General features: G+C 35.4%; 3 protein-coding genes and 1 long non-coding RNA gene across 9 annotated transcripts; 3 read left to right on the forward strand and 1 right to left on the reverse strand.

Moving 5' to 3' along the window:
- Positions 1-9,381: 9,381 nt before the first annotated feature.
- On the forward strand, positions 9,382-12,281 carry LOC110686837. 2 transcript variants are annotated; one of them, XR_002504316.1, is made up of 4 exons: positions 9,382-9,519; positions 10,879-10,966; positions 11,257-11,623; positions 11,786-12,281. It is a non-coding gene; the product is annotated as an uncharacterized LOC110686837 (long non-coding RNA). The 2 variants fall into 2 exon arrangements; XR_002504312.1 differs by having other exon boundaries at positions 10,879-11,623.
- Positions 12,282-15,380: 3,099 nt separating this feature from the next.
- Positions 15,381-17,856, forward strand: LOC110686921. Of its 2 annotated transcripts, none has more exons than XM_021863538.1 (3): positions 15,381-15,496; positions 16,079-16,222; positions 16,876-17,853. In XM_021863538.1, the coding sequence occupies exons 2-3, from the start codon at positions 16,102-16,104 to the stop codon at positions 17,379-17,381; spliced, it is 627 nt and encodes a 208-aa protein (XP_021719230.1). In that variant the 5' UTR covers positions 15,381-15,496; positions 16,079-16,101; the 3' UTR covers positions 17,382-17,853. The 2 variants fall into 2 exon arrangements, with proteins under 2 accessions (XP_021719230.1, XP_021719235.1); XM_021863543.1 differs by having other exon boundaries at positions 15,390-15,496; positions 16,083-16,222; positions 16,876-17,856.
- Positions 17,857-18,381: 525 nt separating this feature from the next.
- LOC110686939 (magnesium protoporphyrin IX methyltransferase, chloroplastic-like) lies at positions 18,382-23,737 on the forward strand. 4 transcript variants are annotated; one of them, XM_021863581.1, is made up of 3 exons: positions 18,382-19,232; positions 20,436-20,855; positions 23,719-23,737. In XM_021863581.1, exons 1-2 carry the CDS (start codon positions 18,654-18,656, stop codon positions 20,841-20,843), a joined length of 987 nt encoding a protein of 328 aa, XP_021719273.1. In that variant the 5' UTR covers positions 18,382-18,653; the 3' UTR covers positions 20,844-20,855; positions 23,719-23,737. The 4 variants fall into 4 exon arrangements, with proteins under 4 accessions (XP_021719273.1, XP_021719257.1, XP_021719264.1 ...); XM_021863565.1 differs by lacking the exon at positions 23,719-23,737 and adding an exon at positions 21,866-22,199; XM_021863572.1 differs by lacking the exon at positions 23,719-23,737 and adding an exon at positions 21,101-21,262.
- Positions 22,618-24,473, reverse strand: LOC110686795 (trihelix transcription factor ASR3-like). The gene is made up of 3 exons (XM_021863385.1): positions 23,696-24,473; positions 23,170-23,220; positions 22,618-22,895 (listed from the first exon to the last, which is right to left on the reverse strand). Exons 1-3 carry the CDS (start codon positions 24,471-24,473, stop codon positions 22,618-22,620), a joined length of 1,107 nt encoding a protein of 368 aa, XP_021719077.1.
- Positions 24,474-24,805: the final 332 nt, after the last annotated feature.

Below are 24,805 nucleotides of genomic sequence, written 5' to 3' on the forward strand. Positions count from 1 at the left end.
TCTGTCCCTTAATATTGAAACTTTTGCTATTGTAGTCATTATTCAATTTGGTACTAGATTTAGGCCCTGTTTAGTTCGCCTTATATTTGCTTATTTGATCTGATCTGATCTGATATGAATGTCAGATTTGACCAAGCTTTGACCTTAAATATACGATAATCTATACGGAAAAAAATATATCAAGTCTTGTTAGATTCGTAATAATATGTATTTTATTAATATGGGATTTTTAGAATTTTTTTAATTACGAAATTAAAGATATTTAGCGATAAAAAACTGTTGATAAAACGATGATTTGATATGAACTTATTTTTTCTGATCTGAATTTATTTTTAAAGGTGAACTAAACAAGGCCTTAGTCCAAGTTTCATCCTCTTACTTTCTCTACCCTCCTTCATTCTACAATCTAGAAATAGTAATTTTTAAAATTCAAATGTATCTTTTCGTTTGACTCTATGCAATGTGCAAAAATCTCTCTTTATAGTGCTAAGAACACAAAATACTACCTCTGGTTCAATTTACTCGCAACAAACTCACAAATATTACCCCTTTGTTGCGAGTAAATTGAACTGGAGGTAGTAATAAAGGCGAGTGATAGCGATATATGTGTGAGCCAAATCAGGTAGGCTACTAACTAACTGGAAATATGCAAACTATGGGGTGGTATAGTAGTTAATGATTATGGTGATAAGAAGAGTTATTCAAGTGTAGGTGAACAATAAAATAATTGAGGGGCCGTTTGGTTGGGGGTAATCATGAAAGGGAATGAGAATCAACTGGCCCGATTCCCTTTGTTGATGTCTGTTTAGCACTTTCTTTCATTCCCTTTCCCCTCTTCATTACCCTAAATCCCTCTAAGTTCATTCCCCACCCTCTAGACTTTTTCATTCCCATTCCCTAGCCACCACCACACCACCACACCACCACCTTCCTACCTCCACACACTACCGAGAAACCCAACCACCGCACTACCCATTGCTTCGTCGCCTCTCCAACGACCTTCGTCGCGTCCCCAACAACCCTTGCCGCCTCTCCCCCTCCCCGTAAAACTCCCTTCTCCTCCCGCAAACACTAACTTAGCCCCTAGAAATCCCTCCCTTTCCTCGCAAAACCGCCGTCCAACCCTCCCCCACCCTCGAAACTGAAGAGAGAGGGATTTCTAAGGGCTGGGTTAGTTTCTAGGGTTTTCGGGGTTGATTTTCGGGGAAGAGGGAGCTGCATGCCCGGGGCCGGCGAAAGGCGGCGAAGGGCGGCAAAGGTACGGCTGGTGGCTTGGTGGACGGATGGTGGCTACAAAAAGTGGAAAGTGAATAAATTAGGTGGTTGTGTGGTGGTTGTGGGGTGGTGGGTGGTGGGTGGTTGTGGGGTGGTGGGGTGATGAGATTGTTTCCCTTTATTTCTAAAACAAACAACATAGAGAATATTGGGTATTTTTATTCCATTCTCTTCCATTCCCTTTGTTCATTCCATTCCGTTTACCCCGGGTGAACCAAACGACCCCTGATTGTTTAACACCAATTCGAGATGTTATGTTATAGAAGCTACAAGTGATAAGAAGAGTTATTCAAGTGAAAAAAGAATAACATTTGGAAGACCATATTTAAAGAATTGCTTAATGAAATATTTATGTAAAACAGTAAAGGACGAGTATAAGGAATGAGAAAAAGAAAGTGAACCGAATTGAAAAAATGCTGCTCCCTTCGTCCCATATTTACAGGCAATATATCATTTTGGGTGTCCCATATATTCCTCCTATTAGAGAATCTTTCTATAGTTGGACTACTTTTTTGGACAACAATACCCTCATCAGATTTTTAAGAAATAAATAAATAAATAAATAAATATATATATATATATATATATATATATATATATATATATATATATAAAGTAGTACTCGTAATTACTTACAAAGCATAATTGAAGATTTGATGTATATTTCCAAAAAGACATATTGACAACCATAAACTTAGGTAAAAAAAAAAAAAAAAAAAAAAAAAATCTTACCTTATTTGTGACATATGGAGGATTTTTTTTTTTTTTTTTATGAAAGATATTATGTATTTAGTACGGTTATTACAATATGATTATACTCCGTATATATTTCTCTTGTTTTTTAAAATTATGTTATACAAAGCTACAAGTTTCAACAATAAAATGCGAATATCATATCAACAAATGATACTTTTGTTATTTCCTTGAATGATTATGATTAGAATTTTTATCAATTAATACTCTATAACTGACTACGGATACTTCAATAATGCTTGCCAAGAACAACAAATGTTGATTATTCTTAGCTTAGTTTGATTTTATTTTTATTTTAATTTTTTTTTTACCATTTTTGTTGTTCCATTCAATTTTAATTTATTGAATATTACCATGCGTGGCACGGGACCTAACTTGGTAGAATTTAAAAGAGAGATCCGTAGAAAATGATAGAAGTTTAAAAAGTTAAGTAGATGCAACATTTGTACAAGAGAATGTGAACAAGGATTGAAAAAAAATGTAAAATTAGAAGATGAAAATTAAAGTAAATTTAGGGACGGACTATGAGTGTTGATATTCAATAGACAAATACCATATTTTGTTGTTTTGGATGTCATCGTAAATCGACTAGTAAGCTTATGTAAATTTTAGCGTATTAAGCTAGTTATAATATTTTATCTCAAATTAAAACTTAGATTTATATAAGCATTTTAATTAGTTGGATGATAATGAAGATGATATGACCATTACAAAAATCATGATAGTTATTTAGGAATGTATGACATAAGAACACAAAAATAATTAACAAAGGCGAGTGATAGCCATAGATGTGTGAGCAAAAGCCAAAAGGGAAGGAGTTAAGAACAAAATGACTTAATCCTATAGGCTTGTTTTTATAGAGTAAGACGTAAGGAGCTAATGCATTTAGAGGAAGACGTGAGATCAAATCTCAACACAACCTATTTTTTTTTTTTTTTGCTTTGTTATTTTAAAATTTAAATTAAAAGGCAATTATTCAATTTTTGAAGTAAAAATGTTATTAATTGAGTACTACAAAAGTGCTATCATTCGTTGTTTAAAAAAAAAAAGAGTGCTATTAATCATTTTTCCTATAACCCAAGGACGTGTTCCATTTACATAATACGATGTATCTATTACTCAAAATTATTGCATTTATTTGAGGGTTCATATTTAATCGGATGACATATATTTATAAGCCGTTATATACCATTTCATTAACAAAAGGTCAAAAGGGTCTAGTTTTGGGATTTGTTAAACATCGCCCACAAATTACTACATAAAGCCCACAAAATTTACTTGGTTTGACAATATTGCCCTTAACCTTAAAAAAAAAAAACACTCACACTCTCATCACTCACACTCTCATCGCTCATCTTCTTTCAACCTCTCTAAAAAAAAAAAAAATTTCAAACAACGGCAATGTCGAGGCGGCAAGGCAAGGAATTGGCGGCGGCGGCGGAGGGAAGGAGGTCCCAAGGAGGCAAGGTACAATTTGTAAAAAAAAAAAAAAAAAAAAAAAAAAAAAAAAAAAAAAGGAAAAACCGCCGTGACGGAGGTGGGGCGCCCTGGCTGGACGCCCAGCCAGCGGTGGTGGCGCCAGCTGCAGACGCCGCCACCAGTGGGCTGGCGCCTGGGCTGGACGCCATAGCCACGGTTGTGGCGTTTAATCAAGGCGCCGCAGCCGTGGCTATGGCGTCCAGCCCAGGCGCCAGCCCACTGGTGGCGGCGTCTGCAGCTGGCGCCACCGCCGCTGGCTGGGCGTCCAGCCAAGGCGCCCCCCCCCCCCTTTTTTTTTATATTTGTTTTAAAATATTGTTTTTGTTTTTTTTTTGTGTAATATCTTTTTGAATTGTTTTTATATTTTGTTGTTTATTTTTATAAATTTTTTCAATTTTGTTGTGTTTTTTCTATGTTTATATTTTGTTTACAATTATTTGTTTGTTTTTTTTTGTACATTTTTATTTTTATTCTCTATTTTGATTTGTTTTTATATTTTTTTTGTGACTTTGATATTGTTTTTGGTTAGTTAATTTATTTTAAATTTTATTATTGATATTGTTTTTGGTTAGTTAATTTATCCTACCCCAGTGCACGTAGGACGCACGACGCACAACTGAGTGCTTATGTTTTTCTACTCCTCGGATGTACCTTGTTTCCGGATAAGAGCGGCGGAAACAAGCTCAGGCCACGCGACATAGTAGAGGCGTGTGACCCCGACAATGTAGGCCAGTTTTCCTGGGGATCGGCTACGTTGGCGTATTTGTATCGCCAACTAGGATTTGCGAGTCGGGCTGACGCGGCAGGTATCACTGGGTGTCTGACTCTATTGCAGACCTGGATATACGAGTACTTTCCTGCATTGCGACCACATCGTGACTCGGTTCCTATTGATGAGGGGATGCCGCGTGCTTGTGCGTGGAGTCCGCGCTCGGAGAAGAAGTCCGTTGACCGCCTCCGATCGATACGGTTATTGCTGGACAGGCTGTCCCCCTTAGAGGTAACGTTTATAAATTGTTTCTACATTTTATTATTTGCACATATTATATTCATGTTATTAAATTTTAAAACTATGTGCGGGTGAACTGGATGCCTTTCGGCCCGAACCCTAGTGTTAGGGTACCCATGACCCTGTACACGGGACTCATTCAGTATCGTGAGATCGTCGAGGCGTACATGCCCCAGCGTTGTCTTCGCCAGCTTGGATTTGTCCAAGTTGTCCCTCCTCCCCCGGCATGCCCGATGAAGGCGATCCGACCTGCATCGTCGAGGGACTACGTCGTGCAATGGCCGGATATCATGACCGGGACGTGGGACCAGTTTCCGATGGTGGCCCGCTTATGGACTGCGGAGTTGCAGCGGCCGCCCTCTGGGGTTCCTCCCATGTGTGACCATTACTACATGGAATGGTTCAACCGGTATTCGCACCCGAGGTTGATCGCAGATCTCAACCACAACGATGATGATTATGTGCCACCGCCTACTGCCATGGAAGCGGTATGTCTCATATTATATTTATCGTTGTCTTTTAATTAAGTTTTATATGTTGTTATTGTATTTCATCTTTTGTTTTTTGTTGTATGCAGTGGATGGGAAAGATAATGCAGGACGTACAGAAACTCTCTCTTGAGAAGGACAGCATGAGTGCATCAGGGAGAGTTGTTGTTGATAGTCTGGAACAGACCCTTGCGCAGTGGGAGTCGTCGTCGAGGAGGGATTACTGATGGTTTTGTCATTTTATTTATAGAGCACTTTAAATATTATCGTTTAATTTATTAAATTGGACATTATGTTGTAAGTTTGTAACATTTTAGATTGGTCTTTTAGCTTCCAGCTTAAACATATTATCATTGCTGTTTTTAAATTTTGATATAACCGTTCGTGGATCCGCGCAAATTTTGATATACTATCATCTCATGGTTGTGATACCCCCATTTAGAGTAACCAATCACTTCCCAACCGTCACGACTCCGTAGTTGTCGAACCTTTACTCTGAACTCACACCCACAACCTTTCCGCTTTGTATCAAACCGAGTGGCTGTACGAAAATCTCTGTCTTCTCTTTTGCGATAACGGTCACATCTCAAAATGCGATCCATTCTACCATCCCGTTGAGATTTATGAGTTACTACTACCAAGCAAAATCCAGCTGCAATTGCAACCTGTTTTGCCCAATCAATCGCCTGTTGAGCTTCTTCGAATGGACCATCATGTCCAAATATCCCACTGTAATCATTTCCGTCTCCACCATAATCCTGCATCAATTATATATTACAATAAATACATTTAACATATAATACATTTAATTTCTATATTTACACAGAATTAACACAAAAAAAAAGCATAATTATGTATAATCAAACTTAATTTTTATAAAAACCCAATTCGAATTTTCAAACTAAATTTAAAAATATACCATTTCGAATTTTCAAACTTAATTTTAAAAAAAACCTATTTCGAATTTTCAAAATTAATTTAAAAAAAAACCCATTTCGAATTTTTTTAAAAAATCATTTTCGAATTTTTTTTTAAAAAAAAAAATTAAATAAAAAACAAAAACAAAATCAAAAAAGAAAAAAAAATATATATATATATGAGGGTGGCGTCTGCCAGGGCTGGACTGGCGCCTGGCAGGGCCGCCGCAGCCAGTACAGTGGCGCCTGGCCAGGACGCCAGTCTGGTGGTCTGGGCGTCTGGGCTGGACGCCACTCTGGTGGTTCTGGCGTCTGGCTTGGACGTCCAGGCTACGGTTTGGGCGTCCATCCTAGGCGCCGGAGCCACTCCGACGGTAAACCGTCAATTTTAACGGTGACTTACCTCGTTTTCCGTCGACGACGACGTACCTCCGGCGTCCCCCACATCTCCGGCCTGCCCTCCGGTCTCCCCCGGCGAGCCAGTACGGCTCCACATTTTTTAAACCGAGATTATTTCAATTTTAGAAAATGGGCATAATGGTCACACCAAGTCATATTTGTGGGCTTTATATGGTAATTTGCGGGCGATGTTTAGCGATTCACCTAGTTTTATCTCAACTATACATGATCTCCATGGTGACCCTGTTTATCATTAATCATTATACACAATAGAGTATATATACAATGTACATCTTAGGGTTGAAAACCTAATTAAGTAAACTAAATATTATAAACAAATATATACGAAGTAACAAATATACGAAGTCTATCACACCCCATAGTCGGAGAGCCTATTATTTACACCCGGGTAATTTGCTCATTATTTTTTTGCTTATTTAATGAATGAACACAAATTGAGCAAATAACACGGGTGTACGATACACTCGAGTGTATATAACAAATTCTACGTAGTCAGTCGAAGCAGGAGATTCTCGAAACTAAAAAAGGCGCGTAAACTAATTAATTAATTAATAAAACAAACAAACAAATTCAATTTCAACAAAAGGAGACTACGTTCAATCGCAACAAAAGGCAGCACAAATAAAACTCAAAAAATCGCTATAAATAAAATCCTTCGCTCTCTACAAAACAGAAATCACACCTATTTCCAATTCTCTCTCTACCAAACAGAAACAAAATCAACTCACTTACTGCATTTCTCTCTCTGTAGCAATGGAGGTAAACGTCGCTAAATCGGAGAAGAAGGCGACAATGGAGGAAACTAGCGTCGCTGAGTCGGAGAAGAAGAAGACGACAGTGGAGGATACTAGCGTCGCTGAATCGGAGAAGAAGACTACAATGGAGGAACCGAACTCCAGCAAAGTTGCTACAATTGGTGAAGAAATTGAGAAGAAGAAGATGAGCTCTCAAGAAATCTTGATGGAGGAGGAGAAGAAGACTACAATGGAGGAACCGAGCTCCAGCAAAGTTGCTGCAATTGGTGAAGAAATTGAGAAGAAGGAGATGAACTCTCAAAAAATCTTGATAGAGGAGGAGAAGAAGACTACAATGGAGGAACCGAGCTTCAGCAAAGTTGCTGCAATTGGTGAAGAAATTGAGAAGAAGGAGATGAGCTCTCAAGAAATCTTGATGGATGAGGAAAAGAATATTCAAGAAATTTCTATGGTGGAGAAGCCAAAGAAGAGGAATGCGAACCCTAAAATGAAGGAAAAGAAGAAGAAGAAGAGGATTCGAGTTCATGTTGAAGATGAATATGACTATTGAACAACAAGATTTCAACTATCCTGACGAGGACGATCTGGATAGTAGAACCGATTATGAGCCCGACACTGAGGACGATTCAAATGATGAAAACAGCTCAGGCAATTCAGATGAAGGAAGCGGCAATTCAGAGGACAACAACAATTCTGAGGAATCTGTTTAACCTGCTGGTGATGAAATCTGTGAGAAATTCTTGTTGATAATACTGTTTTGTGGTGAATATTCTGATGATAATACTCAATAGTGAATTGTAGCGTAAGTTTGTTGCAATTCTTAAGTTTCGCAAATGAAATGAAATTAGTATGTGAATGATATACTCAATAGATTGTAAACAGTAAGTTTCGCTTTCGCAAATGCTATATTAGTATGTGGTCTAGGTAGTGTGAATAATAGCATATTGAATCATATTTGATTCATTGACTAGTAGTGTTTGGGTACATGATAAGTGTAATTTCAGTATTGTGGTTTTTGATATATGATAAGTGTAATTTCAGTATTGTGGTTTTTGATATATGATTGACAATCTAAAGTCAAATACAATATTAGCGGCATAATCATGAGCTGTAGCTATGCCTTGATTTAAGGAATTCAATTCCATTATGATAGCTGTAATTATTCCTTTGATATTATCCTCCTTGATTCAAGAGGTTGTAATCTTGTATTACCGTATTTAGTTAACTCTTGTACTACTATATATACTTTGTGAATATTCAATGAGAAAAGTATCCTTCTTCCATCACTCTTTATATTGCTCACAAGCCGTAAAGAGTTATATTTTGTAAGAAGTCGAGGGATTTCTGTTTTAATTCCTTATGGCAGTTATGTGGTTACAAGTTCTGTCTTTGCAAGTCTCTGAAACAACTTCCTTATTTGCACTTTCTTCTTAAAGTTAATTACCCTCCCAGATTTTGCTACAGTGTGAATGTGTGATGCATATTGGTTTGTTGATGTTTCTGTTTTAAGTAGTCATGAGATTGCAAAGTGTGGAGCTATAGATTTTGTTTTAAAAAAAAAAATTGATCAGAAGTTGGGTTCCTTTCATCCAATTTGAACCAGATCACTATGCTTTGTCAGCTCTTGGACGTCAATCTTAAGTAGTCATGCATACCAACAATTTCAGGCATTCAAGCTAAACTATTAAGAGTGTCAATTGATTTGCTAATAATTAATCTCCAGAATCATGGTACAATTTTCCTCCCTATTTGAGGGACTGGCAAAGAGTGTTTCATCCAAAGGCAGGAACACTAAGAATGATGAGGGAAGTAGAGCTACTGAGTCCTTGGAAGATGAAGCAAGGAAGAATCATCTTATCTTAAGATGTCCTGGTGTAACAACTTCGAGGTCCAATGTTGCTGCATCAGTTCTTTCCAAGAAAGGGGAGAAAGGAATTAATCAAGATTGCTTGACAATGTGGAAGGTACGTTTACAAGTTAATTGTTAGGAATTTGTAGTTGGAGGGGAGGAATATTACGAAGTGATCTCATGCTTTCGGCCGGTTCGAGTAGGCTGGCAAAAACTTTTTTGTTTTTCTGTATCCCACCCAACCAGGCCAATCTAAATTTGGTATAGCCCCAAACAAAATTAAATCACATGGGGAAGTCACTTTTAGGCTATACTAAATAATTTCCGAGTCATGCTTAAGTTTTAAAATTAATAGTAATTGAAATATAGAAAATTTTAGAGAAATGTAAATATGCAATCAATATGAGTGATGGTTACTTTCTTAATTTGAGTAATTTGATGGTTTCTGAAGATATAATGGATTATATCTTATAGGTTGAATAGATGCATTCACTAGCTATGTTAATCTACCGGCATGTGGTTCAAGATGACAGAACCTTTGCTAGAGCTGCTGTTCCGAGTGGTGTATTCACTGGTGAGTTCTCCTTTTCTGTAACAGAGGCTTCTAGCTTATTGATTGTAGTTAATCTTGCTCGTATGATTTCAGTTGTCTAACTGCTGTGAGAATATAGTTTCCTCATTGTTTAGTAATAAAGTAACATATTTTTCCTGGTCCATCGGGATTTCTGATTAATCATAGATATATGCCCCAATTCTGTAGTCTTTAATATGATCACATCTTTCATATATAGCTCCTACTGGAAGGATAAGTTGTAGAATTGTATGTTCTTGTTGCTTTTAAAGTTTTAATCTGATCAAGAGATCTCTGAATATTATTTGCGAAATTAGGTGTATTCCTTATCAGTTTTTTTTTTTAATTTTTTTTTTTTTTTTTTTTATATATATTACCTCAAGAGTTTTGAAGACGAAAATTTCAACTCTGGTAGGGATCAATCATCGGTTTTACATATGAATTAAGATCTGTTCAGCTTGAAATAGAAATTTAGGTGGTGGCTACTTAGGTTTTGTAAAATTGATTAGTATATTCTCCTCCCCAAAAATAAATAAATAAATAAAAAAAAAAAAAAAAAAAAAAAAACGTGTTTAACTGTGCTTCATTTCCCTGTCAGTTTATGATACCTGCTGTATTTGTACTTGCATTACATAAAAATATATGTTGCTGCTAAGTTAGGGAACATGAACTAGGTTTATTCTGTGATTTGCTGACTTTTTAAGAGGTACTCTCCTGACCTTTTCTCATGCATCAGTGTCTTAGCCTACATTATTTCTCCTGCACAAGGAGTTACTACTTGCATTGCTTCTGCCAGGTTTGCATTTGAACTGCTTGGTCTGTTTAGAATGTGTTTCTTTAACCCTTCTACAACACATGCACTGGTTTACTTTGGTTATCCTAAATGCTTGCATAATGTCTAAGGGTTAATTAATTAGTTGACGATGGAATTGTTATGATTAAATCTCAGTTTTTTTGAGATAAGGTATTATATAGCATTTGTAGATGCATACTTTTTTATACTGATTTTCTTTCATTTCATTAAAGCAGATTGCTTTTAGCTTTGTTTTTCCTCTTGACTGATTTGATTAATTTGAAACTCAGGTGGTTGGATAGATGGAGAGGTTATAACTTTAACTATTGAGAAAACAAAAGGCTAATACACATATACCAAAAATTGTCTGTTGTTTGACCTCCTATTTCATTTTGAGAGACTGCTATGTTGTGTGTTTTTGTAAATCTGATAACCAAAGATCTTGCTTTTAGATTGCTTTGTCTCCGCAAACAATACTTGACACCTTTACGTCCATGGTTTACCTATAACATGCTACTTTCTCGTAATATCTTTGTGGGGTGTTGACTTATGCCTCACTTCTGTGTCAGGATGAAAATAGATGCAATGTAGGAAAATGCTCTCATCTCATCCTCAAACATGCAGCGAAAGCATGAACAATAGTTAATAAGCTTCCAGGTAAATATTATTACATTACGCTGTAATCCAACATCCAAGCATAATTGTAATGGTTGGATTATGAAATCTTCATTTAGTTTGTATTTTCTGAGGACCAATTTTATGAATTTATTTCACAAATATTTGGTTGTTTATGTAGAGCATGAGGTTAAACCAGATTGGTTACACATTTGAGGTTCATCAGTTTAAATTTCTCGTTAGTCAACATAATATTTAGAGATTTAGTTGAGATATGATTCTTGTAGAAGATGGCTAGGCACCATCCTCATCTATAGAATTGTGAAATGTAGGCTCTGATTGCTGAGGTAGGTTGCTGTGGGGTGACACACTGATAATATGGGGAAAAATGTTTGCTTCTTTGATGACTGGGGAACTCATAAGTCATAAGCAGTGGGATGAAGTTACGCAATGTTGTGCAAATTGAAAGGTGATTTTTCGCTGATGCCAATCACATAGTTGTTTGTATACATAACTATTGAGAGCACTGACTACTTAACTTTTTGGATCACAATCTTGTCACATTCCAGGCACAATTATTTGACAAGGGATACATATCGAATGCCTTGGCAAGGGCTGGCCTAGGCATGGAAACAGATGGCAAGGGAAGCAGGAAGGGGGTAATTCATAGGGATTTTGATTCTTGCAAGTTTTTTACAGGTACAAACTTCTGTAATAATTATAGAACAAACTGTCTGTAAGTTAAGTAGAATAAACCCCCCTCCCAGTGTGCTTCATGGTGCAAGAAATCTGCTTGATAAATAGCTCGTTGTTTTATAGTTACTGATAATCTCTTTGGTTGGTTAATTGTTTGATTTATAGGTCGATATTCAAGAGTACATATATGGACATTGTAGCATACCGACACTTAAGTAAAGAAGTGGACTCACACACAGTAAATTGCTGAAATGACCATTGCAGTTGACATACAGCCGCAAAAAATTGAGCCTTTTATGCTCTGGAATGCTCTCTTGCAAAAACTTTATAGGCTGCTTATATTAGAATTAGCTCTAATTCACCAACTTCAGGTAAAAGACTATACAGCAAACTAGCAAAGCGTGCAAAGATGTATGGTAGCAGCTCAGAGGCTGCATCCAGTGAGAAGGATGCTGAGGCTTGAAGTAGTGGTTACATGCATCTCAGAGTTGGAAGTGAGATAGCCGATAAGTTACTGCTAGAATGTGTATAATATGATTGCCACCTTGTAGTATTAAATGGGTATACTTTTGGGCATAGTTGTCTTGAAGACTCGATTCAAAGTTACCTTATGCCTATGTTAATTAACTTTGCTGTCACTGATTCAGGATGATGATACTAATCCAAGTTTTTTTCCCCCCCCCCCCCCCCCCCCTTTTTGATGATAATGAAGAAAAACATATTTGGAACTAAAGATTTGTATCATTGTGAGAGCTGCTCGTGTTGGATGCTTGATTAACCTGTAAAACATGAAATTAGCTTTGTAAGTGGAACCTGTATTGTGTTTGGTTGTTTCTTAATTGTCTACTTCGGGCATAGTGTTACTCCAAAATTCAGTAGCATTAATTATAGCTAAAACCTAATCATTTGCTACAAAAAATGGTCAAACTAGCAAAATTATAACAGTTTGTTAATTGTTAACAAATTAAAATCTAATCCTTTGCTACAAAATAGTCAAACTAGCAAAATTATAACATTATAAAGAACATGATAATTTAATGTAATAAACATTATTTTAGAACATTTCAAAATAAACAATAAAAGTACACTAGATGAAGCCCGTGCGATGCACGGTTTGTTTAATTTTTAAAAATTATTATTATATATATATGTGCTAAAATTTGTTATATATTTAGATAAAATTCCTGATATCAAAAGATAATATTATTCTATATTTAATTAATTTAAACTAGGAAATCTCATTCGCCAATTTTGCTTACGTGTCATTTAAATTATTTAATTTTAAAAGAAATTAATAATCTCGTATTTAATTGGCTACCACTAAAATTTATTATCCTACGTGGCGCACTGAAAAAATTAAATCCTACATGGCTCTCTAAATCCTCGGCAAAAACTCCCCTTTATATATATACTAGTTTTGTACCCGTGCGATGCCCGGGTTGTTTTTTAAATTTTAAAATAAATTTTTAATCTTTATACGATTTGCTAGATTGTGAACTATATTATTTTAACCGATTAATATATATTATAAATGTATGTTTTACTCTTTGAACTATTTCCTTTGTCCAAAAAATATTATAATACAAAAAATAATTTATTTGATAATTTTTGAGAATTATAATCTAATAATTTTTTTAATAAATTATAATTGAATTTGTACATTTGAAATATTGGTATTTTATCCAAATAGAATTCTAATTTAATTTTTTTTATCTTATGAGGTTTATTTAAATCTATCCAACGTGGCGCGACACTTGGCGAAAAGTTATAACGCCAAGTGTCGCTGTCTCATGACCTGGCTAAAAGTTTAGCTATATATATATATATATATATATATATATATATATATATATATATATATATATATACACACACACACACACTGACAAGCATGTTATGTCCTTTACATTCTAAATCCTCGGGCAAAAATTCTTTTTATTAATTTTTTTTAAATGGTGCACATGAGTAGCAAGCCCCAAAAGAAAAACAAAGCAAAAACTAAAAAGAAAAACAACAAAAATAGAAGCTACTAACTACACCCCTCTAAGTAAGTAGTTCGATCTGAAACCATCCTAATACAAGCCACACCAAGCCAGGCCACATAAATCCTTCTATAAAACGACACCAAGATTCGAAGGGACCGCCTTAAAGAAAATAAACTTCTGCTCCATTGTAACACCAAAGTTAGCAAGCTAATCCGCATCACTTTTAAGTTGTTATGTTGTAACTATATTTAGCTAGGTTGTTAAAAGAAAGTCAAACTAAGAACAATCAAACTTAACAAAATAATAAGAACAATATGTAAATAAATCACTAATCAAATTAAGAACAATCACTAAACAAATCAAATTCTTCATCATCATTGGATTATACTAAGAAATCAAGCTTTTTTTTTTAAGACAAAACAAGCTAAGTAATCAAGCTAATATCAAATCAAACTAAGTAATCAAGCTAATTATCAAACTAATCAAGTCAAAACTAACAAAATCATGCAAATAACTTGATCATCAATGAAAACTTAGAACTAATTATAAAAAAAATTAAAAAAAACAAATGGGAAGACAAAACAATGGTGATTTTCTTTTAATATTATAAACAACGGAAAAAAGTCTAATGTGTTATAAATTAACCCCTAATATACTAACAGGTTAGTAGAAAATTAGTAAATCATTATAATTGATTCACAGTTTATTTACATATTTTTTTTACTGGATAAATAATTGCTTGAATTGAGTTTGATAATTAATATTAGTGAGGTTACAATTAGGTTCAACAACACAGTTTCAAAAAAAAAAAGGGTCCAACATCATTAATTAGGAAAGATGTTGGCCGCCATAGGAATAATGCGGGGGAGGGAAAAAAAATTAAGTTGAAGGAACAACCTGCTCAAATAATACCATGAAAGGGTTAAGATTGATTGTATATAATTCACAAAGAATTACATCATTAGGAATGGTGTACCGCTGGTAAATATAATTAGAGAGGGTGTACTTTTAACAAAAGTCGGGGTGTATTAACGAAAATTTTCCTTATATTTATCATAATTGTATAGATATTACACAATTTGAAGTTAGTGTTTTCAATATAAATAATTAACTCATCGCAAAAATAAAATTTTAATAATTAACAATAAAAAAAAAGTTTTAAAAAAAAAGATAATAAAAAGTCAAGATTCTTCGTGAATAGTTTGAGTTCAGCTCGGTCAAACCTCGACTCGTAAAGTTGTGCGTGAACTCGACTCAAATTCGAATAAACTTAAATAAACATGAGTCAATCTGACCATATATAGTTCGGGTCCGGCTCACCCGATTAGCACCCTTAGGTGTAGCCGTATAGGTATTATTCCCTCCGTTTTAAATACTTGCACAACTTTCCTTTTTATAGCTGTTTTTAAATATTTGCTCCATTTCCTTATTTGGAAACCTATTACAATAATTAATTCATTTCTCTCAACTAGTGGACCCAACGTAAATCATATTTTATTAATTACATATTTTCTCTCTTCTAATTCTCTCCACTACTTTTGTTTTTTACAATTTTTTATTCTTCCACCAACCTCACTGCCTCCATATTTTTTTTACTTTCTCCAATTTTTCTTAAAACTCCGCATATGGCTTGGAAAAATAAAGCAAGTATTTATATTTAAAAACAGATAGAGTAATACTGTAATAATTAACCATAAAAAGACCCAAGCCACTTACTTATTGGACAGATCTGACCCATTTATGAATGGACAGGTTAGGGCTTTTATTAATGGCCCATTGAAATGTTGTGAATAAATAAGGAGAAAAAAACCTGATGAAATGCACTTAACATCTCCATTGAAGCGCACTCATCAATTCATCTTCATTGCACTCCACGTTCTCCATTTATGAGGTAAGTTGTTGTTTCTTTTAGTATTCATCATATCAATTTCACAATCTGGGTTCATCTTTCATCTAATTGAATTTAATTGTCAATGCAATAAGTTTAGGGTTCGAAATTCTCAATTATTAATTCTATTACTAAGATTATGAAGGATCATAACCACCGATTATGTTGCTAGCAAAGAAATTTATGAGCCTAATTTGATAATTGAATTTCATATTCCTAAAATTATGTGATTTTTCCAGATAATTGAATCATATTTGGTTGCTAATAGAAAATCTCAAATATTGGTTCTACATACTAAGTTTATGAAAAGTAATCATCAAATTAGTACTCGTATTGCTTTAGTTTGAATAAAAAAATAAAAGCAGTTAAAGAGTAAATTTTTATTACGTGATAGTTAATACTCGTGATAATTTTTTTTACTCACTTTTGAATATGTTACTCCCTCCGTTACAGGTTATGGGCAAAGGCAATGATTAGACATTTTCCCTTTGTGCTTTATGTAAAATCGTTGCACATAACCTGTATTTGAGGTAGTATTTGGTAAAGAGTAATTTTTTATTGATGGTTAATTGTTAATTGTGGTAGATAGGTGACGATGGAAAACAAACATGGTAAGCGTAGGAGGCGTTTTAAGCGCGTACATTTACCTCTTGAGATGTGGCTTGAGATTCTATCTAGACTGCCAATCAAGCCTCTTGCGATGTGTACTGTTGTGTGCAAGAAATGGAGGTATATTGTCTATAATTTTAGGAAGAAATTTAAAGTTCCTAATTGTGGTTTGTTTTTAAGTCTTGCCACTAACACACAAGATTTGGTGGGTTATTTTTGTTTTAAAACTAAGAAGTTTATCAACATACCAAAAAGTTGTGCCATTGATGGGTATGTTGATGCTATTAATAGTGGGTATGATAAGGGGTTATTGACTAACTTATCGTTCGATTTGGGACCTTTATACAAGATTAATCCCTTGAATCCCAACAGGCAGGGTAGTTTCTTCACTTTCTACCTCGGGTTGTTACTCTTGGGATTATATGATGGTACTTATGAGGTACACAATGTTGCCACTAACCAAGTCTATGTTGTGCCCAAGTCACCTATTGTGTTGCTATATGGTCCAGAAACCGATTGTAGTCGGGCGGGTGCCATTATTCAACTTCCATCTAGGAATCTTGTTTGTCATTTTATTGTTGTGAGATTTAGCCTTGAGTACCACAAGTATGAGGTATACTATTCGGAAGATGGTACTTGGGTTGGATTTGGGTTGGAAGGGTATGACTTTGATGATGCTGCTCATAAGTTGCTTACAGATAACTAGGGTGCTGTCATTTTTATGGAATTCAGCATATGTATATATTTATTGACAAACAGCAACCATGGTGTAGGATTTATGATCTCTGGGCCTAAAACTAATCAACCGAAAACATATCGTATAATACCCTTGCCAAAGCTTTTGGATGGGAAACATTTGAGCACAAAATTAATGGTATGTGACAGTACACTCCATCTATCTTATTATGATATTGGTACACTCTGCATTTGGAGATCTGATAAAGAAATTCGAAGACCTGGTGCAACATCAGTAACCTGGGCATGGATTCGCAAGCTTGTGATTACCAATACCTTGGAGTTAAGTATATTGCCTTTCATCAAGACGAATGCTCAAAAACACCTAGCCAAAGCTTTTGATGCCGGTCATAGTGTGGTGCCACTCACTTGCCTTCGTGATGCTCCCATTATCTTCCTCCTTGTCAACTCGACTACCATTTATGCATATAATTACACTATTGACTTCTTGGAGAAAATTGGTGACATTAAAGATTGTGATGATGTAGCTTGTGTATCTATATTCAAGCCATGTTTAAGATCGATCCCTACCCATGGTATTTGAGCAATGTTAGCAAATTTTTTGTATGTAGTAACTACTAAAGGTATAATACTTTAAAATAAGTAAATTGATAGCGGTTCATGGAGCAAATTGATGTTCTTTTCTCTTCAATTATCAGTGCTTGCATAAATTGAGGTATATATATTAATTACTAATCTCCCCTGATTGTTTATTAAATTTAGATTTCTGATTTTTTTTTTTTTCCTTTTACGCTTAATGATTGCCCAATTTTATAAAGGATTTGATACTTCGTAATTTGTATGCATTGCTTCTCTAGTTTGAAGCATTTATCCATATTGATCTAAGTTTGGAAGGAAGTTTTAGTATGTTAATTTACTTTATTGCTTTATTTAGATCTTTTGTTGTTTTCTGATTTAATTGTAGAACAAGATTTGACAGTCTAAACATTTAGTCAACTTGCTAAGCACTAGAATTAGATATTAAAGTAAAACAACTGTATGTTTCAAAAAAAAGTAAAACAATTGTAAATAATTATCCTAGTCGTAGTTAGTTACATATGATAATTTTTGCATAGTCAAATATAGTTAGCATTCTTATCACTTAAAGTGCTTTTTTTTTTTTTGTGCACCCAAGTAGCAAGCCCCAAAAGAAAACAAAGCAAAACTAAAAAGAAAAACAACAAAAATAGAAGCTACTAACTAAACCCCTTTGAGTAAGTAGTTCGATCTGAAACCATCCTAGTCCAAGCTACACTAGGCCGCATAAATCCTTCTATAAAACGTCACCAAGATTCGAAGTGACCTCAAAATAAACTTTGGCTCCATTGTAACACCAAAATTAGCAAGTCAATCCGCATCACTTTTAAGTTGTTATGTTGTAACTATATTTAGCTAGGTTGTTAAAATAAAATCAAACTAACAAATTAATAAGAACAATATGTAAATAAATCACTAATCAAATCAAATTCATCATCATTGGATTGATTATACTAAGAAATCAAGCCTTTTTTTTTTCTTCTTTTTTACAAATCAAGCTAGTTATCAAACTAATCAAGTCAAAACTAACAAAATCAAGCAAATAACTTGATCATCAATGAAAACTTAGAACTAATTAAAAAAAATTTAAAAAACAAATGGGAAGCCAAAACAAAGGAAGAGACATTGGGTAGCCACATAATCAAAAAGTAGACCCCACAAAAATCAGAAATCAAACCCACTATCTATCCTCACCAAGATTACATTTACATCACTCACTCAAACATTACTTGGTTCAATTTCAAACACCCACTTCACTAGTTCACTCCTCCTTTCTCCAATGGCATCCTTAGCAACCACCACCACCCTTTCCCTGAACCACCTCACTCGCAACAACCCCACCACCACATTCTCTCTCCACCCCCACAAACGCAGACTCACCCCACCACCCCTCTCCGCTCTCCCACCCCTCCTCTCCACCATCACCGACATCGACTCCAACCCAACAACACTCGCCGTAATCGGTGGCGGATCACTCGCCGCATCAATCGCAGCACTAGCAGCATTGCTCTCGCTAACAGACCCCGAGAAGCGGCGTCAGCAGCAGGCCGAGGTCGTTGGCGGGAGCGACAAGGAGGTTGTTAGAGAATACTTTAACGGTACAGGGTTTCAGAGATGGAAGAAGATTTACGGGGAGACTGATGATGTTAATAAGGTTCAATTGGATATTCGGATTGGACATGCTAAAACTGTTGAGAGTGTTGTGATGATGTTGAAGGAGGATGGGTCGCTTAGTGGTGTTTCGGTTTGTGATGCTGGGTGTGGGACTGGGTCTTTGTCTATTCCTTTGGCTAAGGAAGGTGCTCTTGTTTGTGCTAGTGATATTTCTGCTGCTATGGTTCAGGAAGCCCAGGCTAAGGTACTACTCATCTTATCGTGTTATTGTCTCAATTTAATTGTCACGAAGGTAAGGTATTATAATGGTACTGTCTCAATTTAATTGTCTAGGAATTTAAGTAAGGCACATTTTATTGTTGTAGTAGAATTGTAGATTAGTCTTAGATGATTGTTAGTTACTCTTAGCTATTTCAATATAAATTATTATGTTTTTAGTTTGAATTACAGTAGTAATATAAATGTATATTGTGAGCTAGCTTGGTGAAGATGATGGGGAACTCACGAATTGAGCCTACCATCTGCTCGTGCTTGGGAGTGTGGGATTCCCTTACTTTTCCCTAACGATTACATTAATATCAACATCAACTCAATCAGATGTACGCGGACTTACCCTGTGGCTTGTGGCATTAGAAAGATTGTTTCCAATTGGCTTTAATCCTGATATTCAATAACTCTGTGCTACTTTAACATTATAAGAGATCTTTGCACCAGTCTTAGAAATCAAGATAAAGGCCACTTGTTTACAAATTTGTACTTCTTGCATTCATTTTGAACCAAACCGATGGTACCCTTAAGCACTGCAAATATGTTATATAAACAAGCAATAGTACATCAGTGTGTCATTAGAAAAAATCTGTTTGAAATGCTTTAGCATTAAGTGGCAATGAGTGCTCTCATGTTCGAATTTCGAGCAGCAGAGGTGTTGGTATGGTCTTCGATGTTTATAATTTCATAGACTTTGAGCAGGATCAAACAGAAGTTTCCGTTTCTATAAACTATAGCTCTTTCAGCAAAGAGAAATGCAGTAGATTCATGATTAGACCATTCTAGAAAGAGTAACTTTGTTTTCTTTTATGAACCTAAAAGTTATAATGACATTCACATATTTTATAACTCACAAAGAATGGCATAAATAACTGAACTCAATGCATGAGCGCAGTACAACCTTCTTGGTAAAGTTAGTTCAAGGAGCAGCGTTTGAATTAGAAAAATACAACTGACTTTCATGGTTTAATTTTATTAACCAACTTTCATGGTTTAGTTTTATAAGCTGGTTTATATGGTGGCATCTATGTTACAGTAGACACCCAAGTTGTCAGACTGTATGACAATATGATCCATTTTATAGTTTTAGTAATCGTAAACTCTTAATCAGCACTCTCTTCTGTTAATTAAATTGTAAATTGCTTTCATTTGATATGTTGAACCTGTTCTATACACGCAGGCAAAAGAGGAGCTTCAAATTACCGATACTAGTCCCTCATCAAATATTGTGATGCCAAAATTCGAGGTGAAGGATTTGGAGAGCTTGGATGGGAAGTATGATACAGTTGTTTGCCTTGACGTTCTTATTCATTACCCCCAAGATAAAGCAGATGCAATGATTGGCCACCTTGCTTCATTGGCTGAGAATCGATTAATACTAAGTTTTGCACCCAAGACATTTTTTTATTCTCTATTGAAGAGAATAGGAGAGCTATTTCCAGGGCCTTCAAAAGCCACAAGGGCATATTTGCATGCAGAGGCTGATGTAGAAAGGGCGTTGCAGAAGGCTGGGTGGAAGATTAGAAAGAGAGGATTAACTACCACACAATTCTACTTCGCCAAAATTGTCGAGGCAGTACCTGCATAAATAAATTCAGAGGTTAGATCCATGTTTTGATTTGTTCACATTCTCAACCTGTAGATTATTTTTTTGGGTTAGTCTTATGTAAAGTCCTGTGATTTAAGTGTATCTTAATATTCTGTGTTATTATAAATTTCTGTATTCGTCAAGTATAGGCAACTCTAACTTTAATTAGACAAAGAACAGAAGTTCCAATTTTGTATGGGAGGCTTTTGTTGTCCATGATAATGAAAATAATCAGCTCATTTTTCTTATGACGGCAGATATTTTTTTACTTCTTGCGTCCAATGTGTTCTGGACAGCATGTGTGATGTACATTTTTTGAAGTAGTCGAACACTCGAACTCTTTGTTCACCTCAAGTATTCGTGTGCTAACATGAATGAGTTAATAGACGCTTGATGCTTTACTTTGGACCAAAAAAATTGAATTACTATCTATCTCATACATACAGTGTATATTATGTGCTTTGAAGTGATGATATTCAACTGTAATGGCCAATTGTAAATGCTGCTATGACTATCCTCTGGATCTATGTACCATAAACAAAACATTGTACCTTAATAAATAGTGACATATGTGCAGCAAATCAATATACAAAATGTTTCAATGTTAACTTCCAGTTCAGAGAAAAGATATGCCTGTTATGTTGGGTAAAGCCGAACAATGATATGTTGAAGGCAGTGTGATTGTCTTTACATGGTAATGGTTACAAAAACGAAGACTGGTGTCTCCGCAGTTTTAGTTAGGACATCAGTAAGCTTGCTGAGTATATTCGTCAATGCATTGTTGTTTTTCTTCTTCTGTTCAATGTCCAGTTGATACTGTTGACAGATGTTGTTGTGCCTGTTGAGTACAGTTCTGCATTCTATAATTTGTCTTCTGCCTCTATGACCCTATGTATCTGTGCCTTAAGAGGAGTTAGAGCAAGTTTTGTTCTGTGCCTTTGAGCAATTAGAGATGTCTAGGCATGATTCAATTGCAGTGTAGAATGTGAAGAAATCAAATGATTGAACCATAATTGTGACAGAATATAAGGAGGTAAAAGGCATACTCCAAAGATATGATGGCCTCCCTAATGGAATGGCGAAACTCGACTTGGGTGAAACCAAAATTGTAACCTGGAGAAAACTCAACCGTCTCCGAGAGTATTTCATTCTTATGGTGCCAAAATTTGAGGTGAAGAATTTTAAGAGAATTGACTTATATCACCTTATGTTTAACCTGTACTTTTGTTGACCTTGATAATTGGGAAAAAAATAAATCACCCCATTTTTCTTATGATCAACATAATTTCATTGCTTCCTCTTCATCTTGTTTGAGACATCACGTGTGATTTTTTGACTAGCCACCTTGGGTATAAATATGAATTGCAGATCAAAATATGAATTTATGTATTGAATAGCAGAGATTGACACTTGGACACGCACCCCATGTTTGACAGCAGGGGTCTTTTAGCAAAGTATGCAATTATTCCAGTATCTATATCGTTTATTCAATCATTCAATGTATATCCTGTGCTTTGAACTTCTGATATATGCATTTTAAATCGCCATTGCCATATCCAGTGTGTAAAATAAAGAATGATTCCTGGATTTTTGCCCCTTGTTTTTAGTATACCTAAATAAAAGGGACTTGGGTGAAACAAATCAGAAGTACAAAATGTTTAAATGAAAATTTGCAATTCAAAGATAATAAGTAATTGTGTCATGCATGACGAAGGTCTGAAGGTACTATGAGGTGTGGACATCTTTTACATGGTAAAGGTCTCGAATTCTCAGGTCACAGCTTCTCAGCAATCTTAGACAGGACATCAGTAAGGTTGCTAAGTGTAGACATCAATTCATTGTTGTTCTGTTTCCTCTGTTCTCTCTCCAGTTGACAGTTTTTGTTATGACTTTCGAGTTGTGCATTCAACAATCTGTTGTTTTCCTCCAACACCTTTAAGAGTTGTTCTTCCGAGCAGTTTGCTTTACATTCATCTGTAGATAATCGCTGTCTTTTGCCCTTTCCTTGTGAATCCTCGTTAGAGAAGTTTGGCCTTGATTCTTTTGAAGTATCTGTTAGTGTGAAGAGACATCAGATTATCTAACAATTACAGAATGAAGAATGCCTGAGATAATAGTAAATTTCATTTAGTTTAGCTTGTTTTGTAGAGAATTCAGAGAAATCAATAGACTGATAACCCGATAATGCATATGCATACTAATATTTGGTCTTGGTTTGGATTCCTAAGTCGAAGATTAGGGTAAATCCATAGATATTTATAAAATGCAACATGTGAACTATTGGGTTTGGTTAAGCTAATGTGTATAGAGTGTTTCATTCTCGTACCTTGATTCGAGCTTTTGTTCTTTTTCTGGAATGCTTGATGATGCTGCTCTTCTGCTCCCAAAGAAATTACAATCAGAAATGTATGTCATAGAAACAAACTGAATTTCAATACAAAAACACTAGATGGCAAAAAGAAAACAACTCTTTAAGACTGAACTAAAGGTGCAACACAATATTGTCATCCAATACCAAGAGTGTCTTAAGACAATATGACCCATCAATTCAATCAACACTGAACAATAATTTTATATGTTTCAATCAACAAACTCAGGTGTGGCATTGTAACCATTTTATATGGCGTCTGATATCCCGGTTCTGTTCGATATCAAAGGGCATTTTATATGTTTCAATATCTTTTTACGACGTAAAGAAGGGTTGAAATGCAAGGGCGATAAACTCAAAAACTTATACGAAGTACAATGTACATACAATGGTCTTATGGCCAATTTTATATTATGTTGCACAAAATCAAGAAATTCAAACGTCAAGAAAAACAATAATTGTATGTTTTTGGTTTTTAAAATACCTGAAATCGGTTCTTGAATGCAGAAATTCTTAACAGGTTCCTCAGTCACATTGTCAGCAGACTTAACATCATCCAACTTCCCTGTTATTGCCAGAGTCTCCTGCACTTTATTCTTGATTTCAGACAAAACCTCTGCACCATCCTGCATTTTCTCATCCTCCTCATCAACCTCGTCATCGTCGCCACCCTCCTCGGAACCAAACTCAGCATCATCAGATACAGCAGCAGCAGCAGGAACCGCCTGTAAAGGCAACGGCGAAACAGCACCAGCAGCACCAGTCTCCCTTCCTTCCAAAACCTTAAACACTTCGACATCGAACGTAACAGGCAGCTTCTTCTCTTTTCTAAGATCATTTCTCATATTCCAAAAAGAGTCAGCCTTATTTACCATCTTAGACTCCCAATTTTTCACCTTCCTGAAATCTCCTATCAGATTACTCCACCTCTTCTTGCATTGTGCAGGACCCCTCTTCACACCTTGCTGCTTACAGTAACATGATATCATTACCCACTTCGGCTCCGTGTTATCAAACAACAACGACGGCGACGATGATGATGATCCTGCTCCTGCTCCTGCACCTGCACCTGCATTAACTAGTAATGCAGAACTGATCTTTCTGCCTTTGTGAGGGGAGTTTTCAGTGATTTCCTTAGCCTGAATGAGTGTAAGAGTTTCTTGCCTAGTCCATCTTGGGTGTCTTTTGCTCTTTGCATCAGTTACACTGCCATCATCCAAACCCGGGTTTTGGTTTCCGTTTAATTCAGAAACAATTGCCATTGTTTTTTATTTAAAAAAGCAGGGAAAAATAATAGTAAAGATTCAATCTTTTTTTTTTTTTATTATTGGTTTTTGGGATGTTCTTAAGTTTTGGGGCTGTGCTATACAATTGAAAGGGGTGATTAGGGTAAAGGAAATTGATAATTTTTGGAGATAATATTTGGGGTCTGTAAGTAATCTTACAGTTTAGGTAGGATAGTGATCTTTTTGGGTGTTTTTCCAATTTTAATTAATTGAGAAAATCTTTTCTTTTAAGTCAGTAATAATGGGTATTATTTGATAGCTAGGTTAATTGTGTATCTTATAAATAGGGTGATTATTTCCTTGCTTTG

The sequence above is a fragment of the Chenopodium quinoa genome, unplaced genomic scaffold, assembly GCF_001683475.1.
Source record: "Chenopodium quinoa cultivar QQ74 unplaced genomic scaffold, ASM168347v1, whole genome shotgun sequence".
Classification (NCBI taxonomy): Eukaryota; Viridiplantae; Streptophyta; class Magnoliopsida; order Caryophyllales; family Amaranthaceae; genus Chenopodium; species Chenopodium quinoa.